The sequence below is a fragment of the Toxotes jaculatrix genome, chromosome 21 (assembly GCF_017976425.1).
Source record: "Toxotes jaculatrix isolate fToxJac2 chromosome 21, fToxJac2.pri, whole genome shotgun sequence".
Classification (NCBI taxonomy): Eukaryota; Metazoa; Chordata; class Actinopteri; family Toxotidae; genus Toxotes; species Toxotes jaculatrix.
Window position 1 is genome coordinate 8,908,026 of NC_054414.1, and position 18,968 is coordinate 8,926,993.

The 18,968-nt window shown below is 39.9% G+C and overlaps 1 protein-coding gene across 4 annotated transcripts in view; it reads right to left on the bottom strand.

Annotated features, from left to right (window-relative positions):
* Positions 1-18,968, bottom strand: part of LOC121201086 — a 26,309-nt gene continuing 7,341 nt past the window's right edge. Inside the window, exons 2-10 of one of the 4 annotated variants that reach the window (XM_041066710.1) lie at positions 5,541-5,599; positions 5,103-5,140; positions 3,939-3,977; positions 3,540-3,767; positions 3,150-3,431; positions 2,118-2,396; positions 1,753-1,971; positions 1,346-1,456; positions 1-1,253 (exon numbers count right to left, since the gene is read on the bottom strand). In XM_041066710.1, the coding sequence (XP_040922644.1) occupies positions 745-1,253; positions 1,346-1,456; positions 1,753-1,971; positions 2,118-2,396; positions 3,150-3,431; positions 3,540-3,767; positions 3,939-3,977; positions 5,103-5,140; positions 5,541-5,560 (1,725 nt within the window). In that variant the 5' untranslated portion in view covers positions 5,561-5,599 and the 3' untranslated portion in view covers positions 1-744. The remainder of the gene's footprint in view (positions 1,254-1,345; positions 1,457-1,752; positions 1,972-2,117; positions 2,397-3,149; positions 3,432-3,539; positions 3,768-3,938; positions 3,978-5,102; positions 5,141-5,540; positions 5,600-18,968) is intronic. The other 3 variants (XM_041066709.1, XM_041066712.1, XM_041066711.1) reach the window with 3 other exon arrangements.

Consider the following 18,968-nt stretch of genomic DNA (forward strand, 5'->3'; position numbering starts at 1 on the left):
TCAAATTAGAATAGCTTTATTTCTGCTCAAAACACTTTCATTTCATACAGCCTTTGCACCACATATTATCTTATTATCTAAGTAGACATATAGAATCTCTAGCATACACAGTGAAATATAAGGTGCGTTTACATTTAAATGCAAAACAAGAATTTTACAATTTTACAATGATTCTCAGTTTCTTATATGTACAAATGATGCAACACTTTGTGAGGCGCAAAAATCAGGTCATGAGATTATTCTCAAATGACACTATATGATTGGAACAGAAGCAAAATACAAAAAAACAAACAAACAAACAAAAAAACAGGAATCTGCTCAACCCTCTCCCATCACTGAAAGCAGATCTTGATCGTGTGAGGGAAAAAAAACCCTCAGAAAAACAATAAAGTCGTTTTCATAAAAAAAAGCTCAATCTATTTAGTTTTGATGAGTATAGATATAAAATAGAAATATGATGATTAATAAGTAATGGCGACACTTTGTTGCTGCTCTATACAACATACAGAATCTTCTTTCTTGTGTTTTTGCTCTGACTTTTGTTGTTAGGTCAAAACTTTTCTCACTGTATAACAAACGGTTAATGTAAAAACCTCACATTTGGCTTCCATCTATCTCTATTGTCTAAAATGTTTTATTCAAATCTCAGTGCTTTTCCTCACAGTCAGTACAGATTTGTCTCTAGACCACCTGACTTTACTGGTTAGTTAGTAGCATAAAAGCTACTGAGACCTGTCTCCTCATTCATGGCTCAGTCTTTTTCTCCTCTGCCTTTGCCTCCTTCTCTCCTGCCCCCTCTGTTCCCAGGGTGTGGTATACTCCCTCTTTCATTCCCTCTTTCTTCAGTGCTTTGTATCCTCCCTCTCCTCCTGCTGCCCCCTCTGTTCCCAGGGTGTGGTATACCCCCTCTTTCATTCCCTCTTTCTTCAGTGCTTCATATCCTCCCCCTCCTCCTGCTGCCCCCTCTGTTCCCAGGGTGTGGTATACACCCTCTTTCATTCCCTCTTTCTTCAGTGCTTCGTATCCTCCCTCTCCTCCTGCTGCCCCCTCCTTCCCCAGTGTGTGGTATACCTCTTTCATTTCATCTTTCTTCAGTGCTTCATATTCGCCCCCTTTCTTCTCTCTGCCTGTTGCTTCTGAGTGAATGGTGTCGTACTCAGCGTCCCTTTGAGCACCATGCCCTGTCTGCAGAGTCTCATATTTGTCATCGCCTCTGTCTTTTAAACGGAGTCCCACATCCTCATAAAGTGGGCCTAAGAGAAAATGAGGTGATGTGGGCGATGCAGTGTATAAGCACACATTCAGTGTGCGCACAAAAGGTGGAAGATAAGAGGTAGTCACTCACCTGTGGTACGTCTCCTCTTGTAATATAAATAACAAACTACTAAACATGCCAGCAGGAAAACCAGGATGAAACTCACCAAGCCAACGATTACGTTTGAGTTGTTGGCCTTATCTGAAATTGAGACAGAACATGCAGTGTGTAATGTACCTTGACGGTGTGAAATCTCTGTGACCATGTGGTAGTTCATATTAGTTGATTTCCTCTTAGCATCATTTGTCAGTGAGATAACCCTGACGACGCCATCAGGTTTTTTTTTTCACATTTTAAAAGCTCAGAGAAGACATTATACATGAGTTCCCACATGCTGAATCGTGCACCTCACGATGAGTTCGCTATTCTTAATGTATACCATATGTCAGGGGAAACAACTTCAAAGTCCATCAGCAGGAATAAAAGAGGGAACTTACACATTGAAGAGTTGCTGAGTAAAGACATCTTGCTGTTCCACACAGCTCTACATGCATAGGTACCACTCTTGCTTGGTGTAAAGTGGGCTGAGTGGTGACCCATAGCTACCCATGACTGAGTATCCTTTTGGTACCAATGGAAGGAGGCATCACTTCCACATTTTGGACAAGAACAGGACAAGTAGTTGCTTTCATGGAGGACCGCTGTGACAGGAGGCACTGAAAAAGGACAAATGAGGGAAAAGACTTTAAAGGATGGATACAAAAATGTTTGAGTAAACATATGGTATCACATAAAAGAGGAAGACTCCATTCACTACACCAGCAATCATTGCAATCAAAGAGTGTTGGCTGGGTACACATACCGTGGACAGACACTTTTTGAGTATCAGAGACCTTACAATATGGGGGTCCAGCAGTCCGGGCCACGTGTGTGTAGGTGGCATTACATTTATATTCTCCCTTTGAAGATTCTGTCACGTTAGTGATTACATGCATAGACCCGATGGTATTCGTGATGACTGTGTTGTCTTTGTAGAAAACAGTTTTGCTAATTCGATCTGTGCCCCAGACGATGCACCTCATGGTCAGACTCTGCCCAATCATAGCAGGAAGTGGATCCATTTCCAGGAATATGTCCTGCTCTGAAAGAATAAGATGCAGAAAGACGCTTATTAAAGAAGGATTAGTTTTACCCCAGAAATTAAATGACTAAAAATAAAGGTAACATTTCTGTGGCCAAGTTATCAATTTTTTTTTCATCAGTGAATTCAGGGATGCATATAATAATAATAATAATAAGAAGAAGAAGAATCTATATTTATAGTGGACCCATGTTACGAAGTGCTTCACACAAAGCAGCAAATTAAAGTTAAAACTCGCAGATCGTAAGAACAGTTTGAGTATTTTAAACTAGAATGCAAACAAGACCAATTACAATGTTATATATGTAAAATAAAATAAATGAGATCCATGAAAATGTATAAGAATTTATCAGGGAACTCAAATAAAAACAACAATAAAAACTAAAACAAAACCTATGACAGTGTCACCAGCAAAGGAGCAATCAATAGAAGAATCAAGTTATCCTAGGAAAAGCTCTTTGATAAAAGTGTGTTTTCAGAAGCAATTTAAACGAGCACACTGATTCTGCTGTCCTGATACCTTCAGGCAGATCATTCCACACCTTCAGGGCCCTGAATGCAAATGCTCTGTCACCTCTAGTTTTCAGCCACACCCATAAAAATAAATGTCAGCTAATGAGGCGATGACGTGATAATAATGCTGCTGAAAAACTGTTTAAAAAGTTATGATATTGGATCAACATGCAATGGTGTATATCTTTAGCCACAGAAAGGTTATAGAATAACAGGTGATTCAAATAACTGCGTGCCTACCAGAGGTCTTGATTATGACTTGGTTGCTTCTGATGTCTTCAGCTTTATCAGTACACCAGAAAATGGTCTCTGGGACAGACAGTGGTTTGGTTTGAAAGACTATTGATTTGCTGACAAGCCTGAGCATGATCCTGTTCTGCCTTTTTTCTGCTCTCCTGTAGACCCAGCACCTCCACCCTTTCAGATCACCGTCCTCATTTTCAAGCTGCAGGTTAACTGCAGTTCCATGAGGCATCACCGGGAAGCCTGCCATGATGGTTAATGTGGCTCTGGGAACGTATTCTGAATGGTAAATAAATAAATTACACGATTATATGTGCACATAGTGTATCTACCTTTAAATCTTTGGGAGTTCGAACTGCAATACTTATGTTCATGTGGTACATTTACCCAGGACTTTGATCGTCAACTTGTCACTCTTTTGCCCTTTGTGCTCACATTGATAATTGCCTGAGTGAAATGAGGAAGCAGCTGCAATCGTCCAGGTTAGGTCTGGGTTTGTCTGTGTTAGTTCATTATCATTGAAGTACCATTTCACTTCACTGCTGCTTGCATTGTTACAATTCAAATAAATGAAGTCCCCACAGAAGATGTCCTTCAATATGGGTGACACAGACACTGAGAAAGTGGGGGCAAAAAAAGAGAAAAGCAGGTGAAAACCCAAGGCACAGTTTGTTATTTCTAACAGAACCTACAAGGAGCTGTTGTACATGGTTATTGCTGCCACTGGTTATTGGCCCTCAGCAATCGTTATTGCCGAGGGCCAATAACCATGTGGGAACACATTACCTGCTGGCTTTTGCTGACATCTTGCCAGGACCATGAACACTGTAACAAAATTTAAAAAAAAAGAAAAAGAAAAGATAAAGTTAAGTATTAAGTAAAAAAAGAAAATTTAAAAAATCTTTTCACTAAGCTGACAGTACAATGATATCACATTCATTTCATTTGGTGTATATATATATATATATATATATATATATATATATATATATATATATATATATATATATATATATATATACACACTTGTGAACTAAGTTAAAACTAAATGTTTATGTAGTGCACTTGTAGTGAAGCTGTAAAGAAAAAGCACAAACAAAAAGATAAAGCCCAAGACCTGATGAAATAAACTGCACTGCAAATAGCATCAGTTTTTTCCTCTTCCTCTCGCTAGTCTTTGGCAGAACAACCTCTGTATATCTATGGTGCACAAATGACTGAGCACCTACAGTAAATCTGTAGTATTAGGGTTCATTGTTGTTTAGGAACCTCTGCGAATTTTTGCACAAATATTTAGTCTCATGTATCATCACTTTTATTCTAAAAATATTCCAAAAATGCTCAAAATAAATTCAAATATTATTTATTAACTATGTATTAACTACATATATAGTTCTCCACATGACTTTTGTTTTTTCTAGATATGTGTAACTGTGCCTTTTCCTACATTGTGTGCGTGTGTGTATATCTGTGCACAGAATGTGTCAATGAGGGATCTTCAACAGTAGGCCTATATAAAAGCCAACGTCTGCATGAGAGGCGCACTTTGTGCTTCAGTTTGCGATGCTGTAAATTTTCGGCTCAATCCACATAAATTTTGACATACCCTACACCAAAATGAGCACAGAAACACCAGAAATGCATTGCATTTACAGTTCTGAGTGTCAGAATGGAGTGTCCGTGATTATTTATCACACTGCTCAGTTATTTATATGTAGACAAAATGTTTTTATCAAATGCACATTCTTACAGGAAATGGCACTTAATTAAACAGTATAGTTAAAAACTGCCTCTGTGGTATATGCAACATCATACACTACAGACTGTGAAATATAATAGAGAAGTACAAAAACCACAGTGTAAAAGCACAAAAGTAATAGTAACAAGAACAAAAACCAGTCCTGACAGACACCTGTGGTCCTACTTCATGTTTCATAAAGAACCTCTTACCTGCCAGGAGCAGCAGATGTTTTCCTCCACTCATTGCGCTGTCATAAAATCACAAGGAAGAGAAACAACACAGAGACTAAGATTCTGAGAAGTGACTAGACACTAGTCTGTTTGCAGCATGTATTTGTGCTTAGTTGTGTTGAGGAAGTTGCTATGGGGTGGGGTGGGGGAGCCAAGCACTTAAGAGAAAAATTTTACACATTCAGTTATATTTCTTCTCAGTATTTAAACAACACATTTCAGATCAAGGAAGAGAGCAAAAGGGGAACTTGAGCCCAGGAAGTACTGTCTTCATTAAAATTATAAATGACAAACTGCAATTTGCAAGTTAACAGATAAAGCAAACAGGGACTAACGACTACTAATGGTCAAATCAATGCACTCTCTATACTGAGATAGCAAAACAAGAGACTAAACAAAGACTAAAAGAAAACCCACTTTTGTGTCAGAGGCAACATGTCATCGCTCACAGGAAAAGTACCCGACGTGGCAGGGCACTTTGAAAAGAAAGAGAAGCCTGGGTCAACAACAACAACAACAACAACAACAATAATAATAATAATAATTTGAAAGACCTTCAGAGGTAAAGCTGAACCTCATAATCATTTTACAGACGACCATCTAGCCTCACAGAGATCAAAACTAGCCAGAGTAATGAATAAATACATACATAAAGCTTCTATTTGTCTGCAACAGCCTGTGATTAACAATTCATCCAAACTGGAGAATATATCTGGCTTTATGATTAATAACCTGCAGCAGAAGTAGTTGTCCAGTCCATGTGATTAATGCAAACTGAATGCAAACACCTGGTAATGTGATGAGATTGCATGATAGTGTGATACACCTGATTAATCAGTATGAACTGCTGAGAGCCTCCTAACTGCACCATTTAAACAGGTGACTTGCATGGGATACAAAGGACCACAAAGAATACACCATTTTTAGGAATATTTGGAGGGTTTTTTTTTTTTTTTTAAGTAATAATTCAAACTGAACTTTTGCTTTTTGTTTGGCTTCTGAGAAATGAAGCAGAAGCTCTTATGGCTGATGAGTAACTGAAGTCAACCAAAAGCAGACTCTAGGCAGTGTTGGGTTGTTGGTGGCCACTGACCACAGAGTGAAAGAGTGGTGTGAGTTAAGTCAACAGCAACGCTTTGATGCTAAAAGAGAAGCACAGTTGTCAGTCCATGGTCAGGTTTAAAAATAATAATGATGTAACACTCAAGAGGCATCATGGGATTTTAATAACCCCACTCCTCCCACAGATGTTTTATGGCACTTTGTAATCACTTTATTAGGTGAGCTTTCAGGACAACAAGGGTTTTAGGTGATGAATGCTCCCGATCACTTAAAGCAATGACTAAAGAAAAAAAGGATGTAAGAAGAAACCAAAGAAACTTCTGCTTTCTTTTTTTTTTTTTTTTTTTTTTTTTTTGTGCAGCAGTGACAGAAGTACTCCATTTTTAACAAATTCTAGCTCATGGGCTCCTCTCCTGCACCTAAAAATGCTGCATACAACCTAAGAGACATAAACATCCAAAAGCATTAAAACACTGATGTGTTTTTCCATCAGGAAAACTGCAGGTGCATGTCTTTCTCAATGCTGATTCACTGGAAAGGCACTGATGATGTTACATCCTGTCTTGCTTCTTAGAATTAGAGCAGTAGACAACTTCCCCTTTTCACAGGGGAAAAAGTTTAGAATTACATAAAAATGAAATAGCTTACACTAACCCTTTTCCTAAATTAAACGGTTTCTCAGTCTTTGCTTTTTATATCCTTAGTTTTGTTCCCTTCAAAGCACAAGCTTTATTGCCATGATTCCCAGACTAAACACTGAAACACATCTTGTGCAACAAAAAGCTGTATTAAAAAAAACTAAATGGGAAACCGTGGAAAGAGTGATGAGAGCAGCTTTCTGAGAATTGTGTTTTAATGTTGGTTTTTGTTTCAGTTACTTGAAGTGGCCACCAGAGTCCAGCACTGCATCAGTTTTCCTTAAGAAAATAATGTATGAATGAGGCCCTCCAGCAGGTTTGAGCCTGGATTTCACTGAATGTGTCTGCACTGTAAGGAAATGCTTGATTGTGCATCATGTGATGTAGGAAGCGTTTCATCCTCAGTCTGTGAGTGCGGCAGGCACAAGTAGTGAATCTCAAAATGTGACTGGATTGTTTGAGCAGTAACATTAATATAAATTTGCTTTACACTTATTAATTTTTCAAAGTGTTTGCGCTAAAAATGTACAAACATCATTTGGTGTTTCAAGCCAGTGGTTTAATGCAGCTCTTTGTGCTCCACAGCTTCGATTTCAGAGGTCAATAATTTCTCTCTGTCTCTTCTTTTGCTTTAGTTTTCCGTTTCATTCCGACTCTGCTTCACCCACAGCAAAGTAACAGCACTCACTAAAACACAAAATAAACAAATAAATAAATAAAATAAAAACCTAGCCAGCACATTCTTACTACTGTGTGCGCCGTCTGCCCGTGACCCACTTTTCTCTCCTTGCCTTTGGCATGAGAGGGGTTAACACAGAAAGCAGGAGAAAAGCTGGTTTCTCAGAATAAGGACATTGGGCAGCAAAGGCGGTGGAAACACCGAGGTAGGACGAAAGTGTGGTGAATATCCACCGTGGAGTGGTGCACCATTAGAGCACCCACTAGAGCTCTTATCAAGGGTTACAATGCAGGTGTCATGTCGTCCTTAAGAGGCTGGATATGGCAGGATTCATTTGGATGTCCTCTTAACAGTGTGTGCATTAATGTATTTTAACTGAGCTCTAAGAGCAACCCTAAAACAAGCATAAGGATGGTTTTTCACTCAGACACTCCAGCTGCATAAATGCTGTTCACTGAAACAGAATTATACATTATATATGTTACATAAACTTACTTAGTATTGTAATATATTCCAACATTATTTAATGTTAATATTTTGTTTTTGCACCTTTTACTGTTGAGTTTTAAAGACTTGACATCTTGTCCACTGTCCCAATTAGAACGATGATCATGTCTTGTCCCTCAGAGTGCGGTTATTGTGAACATCTATGCAAACTTTTGCCTTTAGACGTTGCAGGATGACATGGCGTATGAATCAGCTGCTTTCACCTCTTTACCTTCAATAACACACTGGACTTAATTTAGAGTTAATTACTTGGTTTTAGAATGATTTTCTTTTGTCTCTCTCTGTAAACCCTCAGAGATAGCAAAAAAAAAAAAAGAATATGATTAAAAACAAACTGAATTAAATCGAATTAATAGACATATTTTTCATCTTTTCTTTTCAGTTGTTTATCGTGTTGTTTAACATTTTCCTTTCTTTCAGTTTGTGGTTACAGGTTCAAGAGAGCGCACATCCACCCACACCAAATCACAAAGATGACACAGGCTTTAAACTTTCAATCACGGAGAGAGCGGCGAAACACAGCCTGGTATTTCTCTTTACACCACTCCATCTTCTCAGAGTCATAACTCAGTCAAACCTCCGCTGCCCTGGGATTGAGGAGTCCCAGCGGCAGAATTGTAGATGCATCAGCCCTCCAAGTTTGTACAAAGTCAGACCAGTGGTCATTACCCAAGACAGTTGTCTTGACACTGAACAAACACACTACCTTCAATTCCTGTCAGCATTTTTAATTTCTACAACCTGGGCAATGAAGCCTCATTTTATCAATGGAAGAAGTTAAAACTGTTTTTCTTTATTTCTGTGACGACCTCTCAGCATCAAAGACACAAGAGAGGAACAGCGCGGTGGCCTGAATCCATCTACTGTTCATATGAGACGGGGGAAATACAAAGAGGAGGGAGTCATACGATGGGAGGAATGTGAGTGTGTTTGATTGACAGAGTGACAGAAATAATGAGCGAGAGAGGGTGAGACAGAGAGGACGGACTTAGAGGTAGGAATGTGGTGCAACAGTGAAAGACAAAACAGAGAAGGAGAGAGAGTAAGCAAGAAAATTGGGGATAATTGAATAGAAGAGCGCTTGGGTGCAAAAAAAAAAGCAGGGAGAGCAACTGGCAGATAGATGGTGAAGAGTCAGTGCATAGTGGATGAAGGAGAACAAAGGAGAGAGATCAATCTAGCTGCTGAAGTAAGAGAGAGAGAGAGAGAGAGAGAGAGAGAGAGAGAGAGAGAGTACGCCATGCTGGAGAGAGAGAGGGTGCATGAATGTGTGTGCGATATAGAGAGAGAGTTGGCTATACTGGGGCACGGAGTAGGTGAAAGTGTGTGTGTGTGTGTGTGAATGAAAAAGAGAAAGAGAGGCTGCACAGTGGAGTGGCTCAGGCTGGCTCACACACTTAAAGACTAGAAGGCATGAAAATGTGATTTTGAAAGAGAAAAAGCAAATCGCTTTTTCTAATTTTTCCTCATCTATATTTTATCAATTGGATTTTTCTCTCATTTTCTAATTCTGGTCCCTATTTACTCTGTTTTGTGGTTTATCAAGGAGGTCACTGCGGATACACCGAGGAGCAAAACAACCTGAACTGCAGACTAAAAGGTATTTACTTTTTTTTTTTTTTAAATCTTCATTCATACTCTGTTTTTGGTTGGAATTAACCTAAATAACAGCAACTATATCTATGCATCTCACAATCAAAGTAATGCAAAGAGTTCATATTACAAGAAAAAAAACTGAATTACACCTTCCGTGTATATGAAGTACAAACTGAATATGTAAGATGTACAGTAAGAAGTATTGGGCACACAAAGAAAGGAGAAATTATATGTAGCGGCGAGGTGTGTGAGGATGAAAGTCACAGCACTTAACAAAAAGAAGTGGGTGTTGCTGAAACTGTGGCAGAAAGAGGGGAGGAACCCGTCCTCTGAGGTCTGATTCTCATGTTTTATGTAGGTGTAGAGCAAAGTGGGACAGAAAAAAGAATTACAAAGATCACAGAGCCTTCAAAAGAAAACTCCTTAGTAATTGCATGTATCACCCCGGAAAGAGCCTTAAGACTGATTTGTGAAGGCGGACTGCTCTGGTGCGGACTGCTCATGTGCTTTATCAGCCACAGTGTGCACCATAAAGCAGCTGTAATGGAGGTTATATAGATCTGTTTGCTTGTGGTTAATGTATATCATGGAAGTTAAATCACAAAACGACACATTAAGCTGACATGCTCACTGAAAGGATGGCTGCCAGACATTTTTTACTGGACGCGATGGGCAGTGATGGTGGAAAAGTTCATTCCTCCTAAATGAGGCTTTCATGCTGAATCCAGCTTCATGGCTATAATTGAATCCCTTGTGACTAGTTAAGACCCTGTTTCATGTAGATTAGTCCATGTTCATTATGATTCATAATTATACATCGCAGTAGTTTACAACTGCTCACCCCACAATTACAGAGTAGGTTATGACCTGCTGTATTACATTGATCTGTGCACAGAGAAAATGGGGGGAATAACTGATGTAGATAATATGAGCTAGGAATCAGTCTGGGAGTTTGTAGGAAAAAAATATGAATACTTTTGCTTATGTAAAAGCTACATTTATGTAATACCTATATTAATACCACCCAGACACTTCCAGAATTGAATTACACTTTAGTTGGTTCAGTTCAAAGAGTAAAGGAGCTGAAATGGAAAGGTTAGCAGAATCAAACGAGAGCTCATCAACACCTACATTTCACATACTTCTTCAGCTGCGACTTGTCAAAATCGTTACCTGTTCGAAGTATTTATGGTGCCAGCTGGTGGAAAGGTGGAAACCCTCTAAGGACCCCAGAGAACTGACACACGTGCACACACACACACGTGCACACACACACACACACACACACACACACACACACGTAATTTATTTCAGGCCTGGTTGAAACATTGCGAGTATAAGCTGGCGCTGTGCACCAGTGGTGTGTACCAGCTCTGTGCACTTTTCATCCAATAGATACAACATAATTGACTTTGCACAGCCTAATAAGAGCTGACCCACACAGTGTAATGCATAACAAGCAATACTGGCTTTAAAAGCATATTTTTCTATTGGAGAAGCGCACCCAGGGGAATTCATTTGGAAAAGAGGGAAAATAAACAAAGTGGGCAATTTAGAACAGAGTGGGCACACTAAGATTAATGGCTTCCTCACAAACGCAGAACAATTGATCATAATGGAACAAAGAAAGCCGGGTGACGTTATCAATGCCAGAGAGGGACTAAGTCATTATACGTAATGTGTGGGTAATGCCAAAAGAGAATGTGATTATGAAACAATTGAAGGGAAGATGAAAGACATGAAATAAACTGAACTGGCCAGAAAGCTTGATGTGTCAGTGGAGATGTGTCTCTCTCTCTGATTCAGAAAATTTCCACCACCACTGCCTATTTATTTCCACTCCATCCTGTCTTGTCTCACACTGTCGTCTCCTGCCCAGTCCTGTTCTGTCCTCTCCGGTCTCTGCAAGAGGAGCACGAGTCGATAAACAGGCTGGTCAGTGTAGCAGATGTGACAGTGCTATATGGTCCAGTAATTCTCCTGGGTATGGTATGGAGAGAGTGTAGGACAAAAGACAGACATGCTGAGAGAATATTTCCAGTGACAGCTCACTGCTGTGGAGGAACAGAGCTGGGCTCTATTAGCTGCAAACTGCTACTGTGTCTATGAAGGAGAAACCCCCTACAAAATGTTTCTTAAATCAGTCCCATGGGAGTATTAAACTGGGCTACAGCTGTATGGAGCTATGAAAAACCAATATATAAGCAAAATACACATATGTGCTTTCAAATGCACACACTGGCACATACACACATATTCATTAGCTTCTAATACAAGGCCAAACCCTGCCAAATCTGTGCGAAGAAACGCCACAGACCGTCTTCTGTCTGACATTTAAAGTGTCATCATCAAATAACCTTGAGAAGTAATTTCATGTTTAAATAAAAATTATCTTCTAATACGATTTTTAATGAACTTCTAATTGTTATTTGTGGATCTGACAGAGTCTTATTGTTGTACTCATTAAGATGGAACGCAAGAGAAGAGCTGTTTCCCCTGACTCTGCAGGCTTTTCATTATTACATACAGGGAGATTTCCCCCAGGGGAAAGATCTGGAGGATTGCCGTAAGCCACGAAAACAGAAGCCAGCAAACTGCAACACATCCACCATTATGAGGAACTCAGAAAGCCCCAGCTTTACAATATCTGAGCACAACTTCAAATTAATGACTGAAAAATACAGTCACACTCTTCTTGCACAGATGGTTCAGAAAGCAGCTACTGCATTTTAGATGCACTGATTATAAGGAAGCACTGCTTTATACCTAGCTAGAGTCTAAAGTATGTAAATCTACTATAGAACGTGGAAACAGGAGTAATATATAATATGATGACAGAGCAAGAAAGTGGGTGATCATACACGTTTAGGTCTTAGTATAATTGTCTCTACTTCATTAACCTCACTGTTTGTTGATGTAATGCAGCTTCTGGGCTGCTGAGCAGCCTGTTTCGAACCAGCAGGGTCAGATGGCCCTTTAGCCAGCAATTTTTGGCTCATTTCTGGGCCTTAACAAGGGAGTGTAGATCTGATTTGTGTCGAGAGAAGGTGTGAGAAACATACTTTCCACAAAATATCTTGGACAGAAAATACACATTTAGTACCTTCCTTGCTTTTTCTGTTTGAAATACAACCTCGGTTTCTATAGAAGTGTTTTCCAAAACCAACAGAGATGAATGTTAGAGATCCCTACACGTATCTGAAAGTTTCCTCACACTCTCTTCAGCCCTCCTGACTCAAGGTTATGAGTATACTGCATTAATAATACTGCAATAGTCACAAGTAAGTGAAGAATAAAGGGTCTTCCAGTCTGTAAAACCAATTAGGTCCCATGACATGGTAGGTGGACAAACTGTAATGGGGCCTGACAGGCGTCGACATGGTCCTCACTTTGTCAGCCATGTCTAACAGCATTTATTAGTATCTTGTTGACTTTTATCTCTCAGTGTTACCTTTGTGTCAATGGACGTGCAAGGTAAGTGAAACTGTCACTGCTGGACAGTCTATCTGTGGCTGTTTAACTGACATAAAATCTGTCCTAAAGCCTTAAACCAGCGCTCATCTCCGTGTGCCTGACTAGTTTGTCTGTGGCCTGCTTTCATTGTATTTGAGGCCTGAGGTCTTCACTCAGGAGCTCTGGGGACAAATATAAGAAGCAAAAAGATGCCCTTGAAAAAGTTACTTGATGCCAGGAATGCTATAGATGGTCTGTTTTGTTAGAAATGTTTTGACCCTGCATCTGCACTTCCCTCCTTTTTTTTCTCTTTTTTTTTTGTGGCTGCTGTGAAACAGAAGGCAACCAGCTGCACAGTTGCCTTTGAAGTATCTGTTTTCATGACATTTTAATGCACCTTCTCTCATTTCATGTGTGGAGGTCCACATTGTTAAGAGATTGGGCATGAAGCACCAAAACACACTAGTTGTGTCTGGTTTGGCTTCAGTGCTGCTACAGACATGTGCACATGGACCTGGGATCCCATGTCACTTAATTCATTGCTGAAGGGAACAACAACACTGTGTCTCATATATTGGCCCATAAGGATTAGCTCATAAACTTGCAATAATAACCTCCAATAACAGGTTAAATATTTCTATATATTTATTTATATATTTATATTTCTTAATTCTATTAAGACTAAAGGTCTGGATGAAATCACGTTTGCAGGGTTAGAAACATAATTTTGTCCTCGATCTTGGAGTTGGTCTCTCACATGTAGGTCGCTTGATTTGTGGACAGAGTCACAGGAGATTTGTAAAACTTACTCAGAGATATTTGCTTGATATAAGTTTGATAGAGAAGTTGACTTGGCACATATTTCATTTCCTGTATCATCCATTTAGAGCTTGTAAATATATACACGGATTCACACAGTTTCGAGTCATGAAAATTTGGGGTCATCAGCAAGAAAGAAACAAAACATGATAAAACCCTGATTTAGGGATTTCTGTTGTGTAGTCGGACAGAGAAGCTTTAGCTGCTTTATCAAGCAATGTTTACGGGAACGGGGAAGTCTCAAAAATAGCGCAGGGGATGTTCACTCCCAAATCTGTACTGCATTGAGGTCTCCCAACCCATCCAGCCAAGTTTAGCCCTAGCGAGGCCCTCAGCGCATGCTCCACCTGACCCAATTATATCCAGTCTGAGGGGAAAGATAGCCCACTTTGATCGACACGAGACCGCCAGCCAGGCTCGGGCCGAGTGGTCCGGCACTTAATGCTGCTTTCTGCTAGACATTTTTCCAGGACAGATGTGTTGGAGTGCTTAAAGAGTCAAACCGTGGAGAGAGAGAGTGTGTGTGTGTGTGTGTGTGTGTGTAAGATTGCACAGTATGTGTGCTTGCACATACACATGTGCTTGGAACATTAGATGAGCAGTTTGTTTCCCATGAAGTAAGCTGTGGCCCCTTTTTCCTAAAACAAAACAAAAAAAAGAAAACCAAGATTGTAGGTGAGGTGGCGATGGGGAGGATCGAGCTGGAATGCAGATCAAAGGAGCAGCATGTTTATTGTGAAATGGAGAGCTGGGGGTAATTATTTTAATCATCCACTTAACTCCTGATTGGCAGGGTTATCATTTTCTGTTTGATTAGCATCTGATATGCGATTGCGTCTGTTTGTGTTGGATAGGAGACTCTCTCCTCCCGCTGAGGGAAATGGCAGAATCTTTGGCTGCATTGGAGATGAATTTATTGCTGGTATTGTTATCTGCCTGTAAAATTAATCAAGGACTCCATGACTGTCAATTAAGCTCTTACAATTCATCTGATTTTATCAAGCACAGATTTAATTAACGCCTGAATATTCCAAGCCTTGTCATAGCAACAGGGAGGCATACAAATTCTATTATATTATTATATTTACATATTTCATTCCTTAAGAACGTAGACACTGAAACTTAAATTTTCACTGCCTACATTCATTTTATTGCCCTTTAGAGTTAACTTTAACTTCAAGAAATGTTGGTGCATTATACAAATAGGTACCCACTTATTATAGCCCAGCTTAGCCCTTCCTTCTTAAACTCCTACGTCAGAGCACCACCCCCCAGACCTGATGGCTAGTGATGCACCATTCATATAAAACTAAGTGCCCTCTCCCCCTGGTTTAGTGACTCATCCCATCCATCCTGTGTTGGAGTAAGTCTAGAGTGTTCTTGATGGTTCCTCGTCACTGGCGGTGTGAAAGGGGCTGAAGGGCGGAGACCCAGTGAAAGGGAGCGATATAGAGGACAGAACTTGGCCGCTCCACTTTCGCAGGACGTAAAAGTGGGACAATCTGTTCCTTGGATGATCTCCAATTCTACTTTCCGGGGACCGATACACTGAAAATATATCTATACACATGCTCTGTCCTACATAGGGAGAGAGTGAGTGAGTGAGAGAAAGAGAGAGGGGGAGAGAGGGAGACTGACAAAATGAGGGAATATGAGTATGAGTTGAACTGACTGTCCATTAGGTTTTTACAGTACATTGTGCTGGGACTGTGCTTATGAATTTCCTTTGAGACTGGCCAAAAGAAGAGGAGAAACCCCTGCAGCTCACAGGCAACACTCCGTCACACCTGCTATCACAGCAAATTCAACAGAGTACAGATAGGTAACGTATGTGGCAAGGTATTCTACCAGGAGATGTGAACAGTAAAATTACTGATAGACTAAAATAAGCCCAGAGCAGACGCAACATTTATTTTTCATTGTGCATAATTTGGAATGCAGCAACTCGAGTGTGACTTCTTATCCCAAAACATGTGTAATGTCTTTTTTTTTTTTTTTTTTTGAATGGAGCCCCAAGGACTAAAGCAGCCAAATGAGCCCTCGAGTGCAACTTTGCTACACTTTGCAAAAAAGGAAAAGGGTGTCCAGAAAATGTCTCAGAGGCCGGCAAAGATGGATAGACGAGAGATATCTGTGACCTCTGTGCAAATCACTCCATCCATTCGTCTTTTCTTTCCAGGTGCTCAAGGAGGGCATCCATCTCTGTCCTCGTTATCGTGATTAATCAGTCCCTGATTCTTCATCTTAGTTTCACTCTATTTCCTTGCTGTCTGTTGACCCACGTTAGCCCAGAGCTGTTGAAATCCTCTCTTTGAGTCCTATTGTAATCAGGAGTCAGGCTTCCCACGAAAAGACCGGCTCACCGACTTTTGAATAAGAAGCTCAGAAGATCAGGAAAATGGCAATTGTATGACACCATCAAATTGTCTAATTAAAATATTTAATTTAATAAGCATTTTAAAATTACATCATATTCATGTAGATGCTATGTATAGTTGCATAAACATATAACCAACTTTCTCAGACTACAAGCATTTTCCTCATAGCGTCCCCATAATTTTAAAATCAGTGAATGAGAGTAACGAGAGGAAGAAAAGCTTAGACTAGCTGAGGAGATGGTGGCCAGCACAGGGACAGGAGAGCCAAACAGCTGGCAAAGGGAACTGACTAAGTCTGAGCTATTGTTGTGGCAGAGCGTAGGAGTTGAATGACATGATGGGGAAGGCAATGACGAGATGATTTGCAACAACCATGATGGCTCAGGAGAGTGTTTCAGGAGGTTTGATTGGAGCTGCCAAAGTTAGAATATGAAATCAAACAGCATTGCCTTTAACCCACGACTCTATACGTCCTCTCATCCTCTTTTTATCCTCACGTTGCAGTTGATTTTGGCTTAGTTCTCGACTCTTTCTCATCCCTCATCCAGCCACAGTTGTCCTCTCACCCCCTTTTTTCTCTCAATCTGATTACTCCGCTTTATGCAAACTACAACTCTCTCCGTCCTTCTCTCTTGTGCATTCTCCTTTTGCTTTCACATCCCAATTAGCTGGCTCCTGTCTGCTCTCAGCCTGTCCTTCCAGTTCCTTATCTTGCCTATTGCAGACTCAATGTTGTTCAATATTTGATGAGACTTTGTTCATAAATCAACATCCTCTATTCCCTTCTGGTGTCCTTGAATGATAGTGTTAATCTCCAAAACCTTGAGTGTGCTAACACGCCGCTCTTTGTCAGCTTTAGATAAGAGAGTTTTTTTTAGCATAAAATGTGATAAATACATTTTGAACATGTAAATCATACTTATGACAATGGCCAGACGTGGGTCCTTTATTTTGCTCCTCCCTGTGGTTAAATGTACGCTGAATATGGATTTCAAGACATTGATAATTGAACAGCTGAGCTCTCTTATGTCTGTTGATAGGCACTGAGACATTTAAATGTACTGCCAGTGGTAGAGAAGCTCAATGAAAAAAGGTTTTATATATTTTTGCAAGCTCCACACTTTCTCCAAAACACTTAACTGCGGTTATTGCTTTCTCTGTTTATTCATTTGTCACTTCCCCCTAATGTGTCCTTAGTGGTAAGATACTTCTTTCTCAAGCGGTTGCCGTTTCTGTTTTCTCAAATCATCCCTCAGTTTTCTCCTCTTCTTGTCTTCTCTGGTTTACTTGCCCTGACAGACGTTGTGTTTGTGTTGAAGTGACCCACCCTGTCACTCTCAGAGCATCTTGGGGAATCAACCATGGTCAGCCCTCTTCCCACTGTGGTATCCATCTTTTACCCAGAAATGCTCAAGTAGCAGACTTCTTTTTGACCAGTGAGACATGGACAGACCAGGCTTGTGGACTGTTTTGCATACATCTGGTCAAACATTCAAACACTACTGACTTTATAATTACAGCTTTTAAAATATGGTTATAGTATATGGTTGCAGTAACTGTCATTTGTATTGTTCCATAGCATCAAACAACCATAATGGCTTGTTTGGGTTTTGTTGTTAAACTAATTTGTAAAATCAGATTTGATCTTCTACAAATTTATTTTAGAGACTGATCCCATTTCCCTTGTCCCGGACCTTAAATTGAGCATTGAGCATACTCATGTGAGCTCAGTGGTTCCCGACCTGAGGGGGGTCAGGAAGATGAGTTGGAGGAGTTGGCAAGATGAATATCAATACAGGAAAGCAGGAAAATAAACATATCTACAAACAAATTTAAGCTTATTTTTTTCACTTTTTTCTAATCTTTGCTTTTTTTTTGTGAATGTTGATCACATTGTAAGTGCTAGACACACAGTATACAACCAGCGATGGAAGGTCACAATTAACATTTCTTTATTTTTAAGGGTTTGCAAACAAAAAAAAAAGTTGCCTTGACCCATAAATCAAAATCCTGACCTACCAGAACTAATTCTAGCCTCAAACAAACATCAAACGTCAAGCATCCTGTTTTTTTTTTAATCTTCCTGTTATTCCGAGGAAATTCCAAGAACAAAAGAATGCAAACCCATTATATAATACATGCACATTTTCAGCCGTGCAACAATCAGAGGTAGAGCCAGCAGGAACAAGGCCATTTTGTATTTAACAAAACAGTCCTCTTGTTTCAATATTTTGAATATGGCTGTACTATGACCTCTTCGTCAAATGTTTCTGTTGCATGTCTGGCTAATGGCTAGCTTCTTCATCTCTACATTATTATTTATGTCAATTACAGGCCACTGTAAGCTGTGCCAGACACCTGTCGATGTTCCTTGGTCACCGATAGAGGTTGATAAGTCAAAAGTCATAGATTACTTACTGCCCCTTTAACCTTCATCAACGCCATGTTTTCTAGATATTTTATTAACAACTTATTGATTCTTTAAGTATCTGCATGTTGGTAATCTGTGATTGAATGAGTTTAGATTTGTGTCCTAATTTGAGTTTGTCTCCATGAGTTCCATCTGTCCATCTGAGCATTCTGATACTCATCTATTTCAGACTCCCAACTCATATGATATTCAGAGCACCAAACTGCCAATGAGACAGTGGGAGATTCCCTACGTCATTCACCATCATTAGGGCGGCTGTTGGCTATGGTCCAGATCTGCATG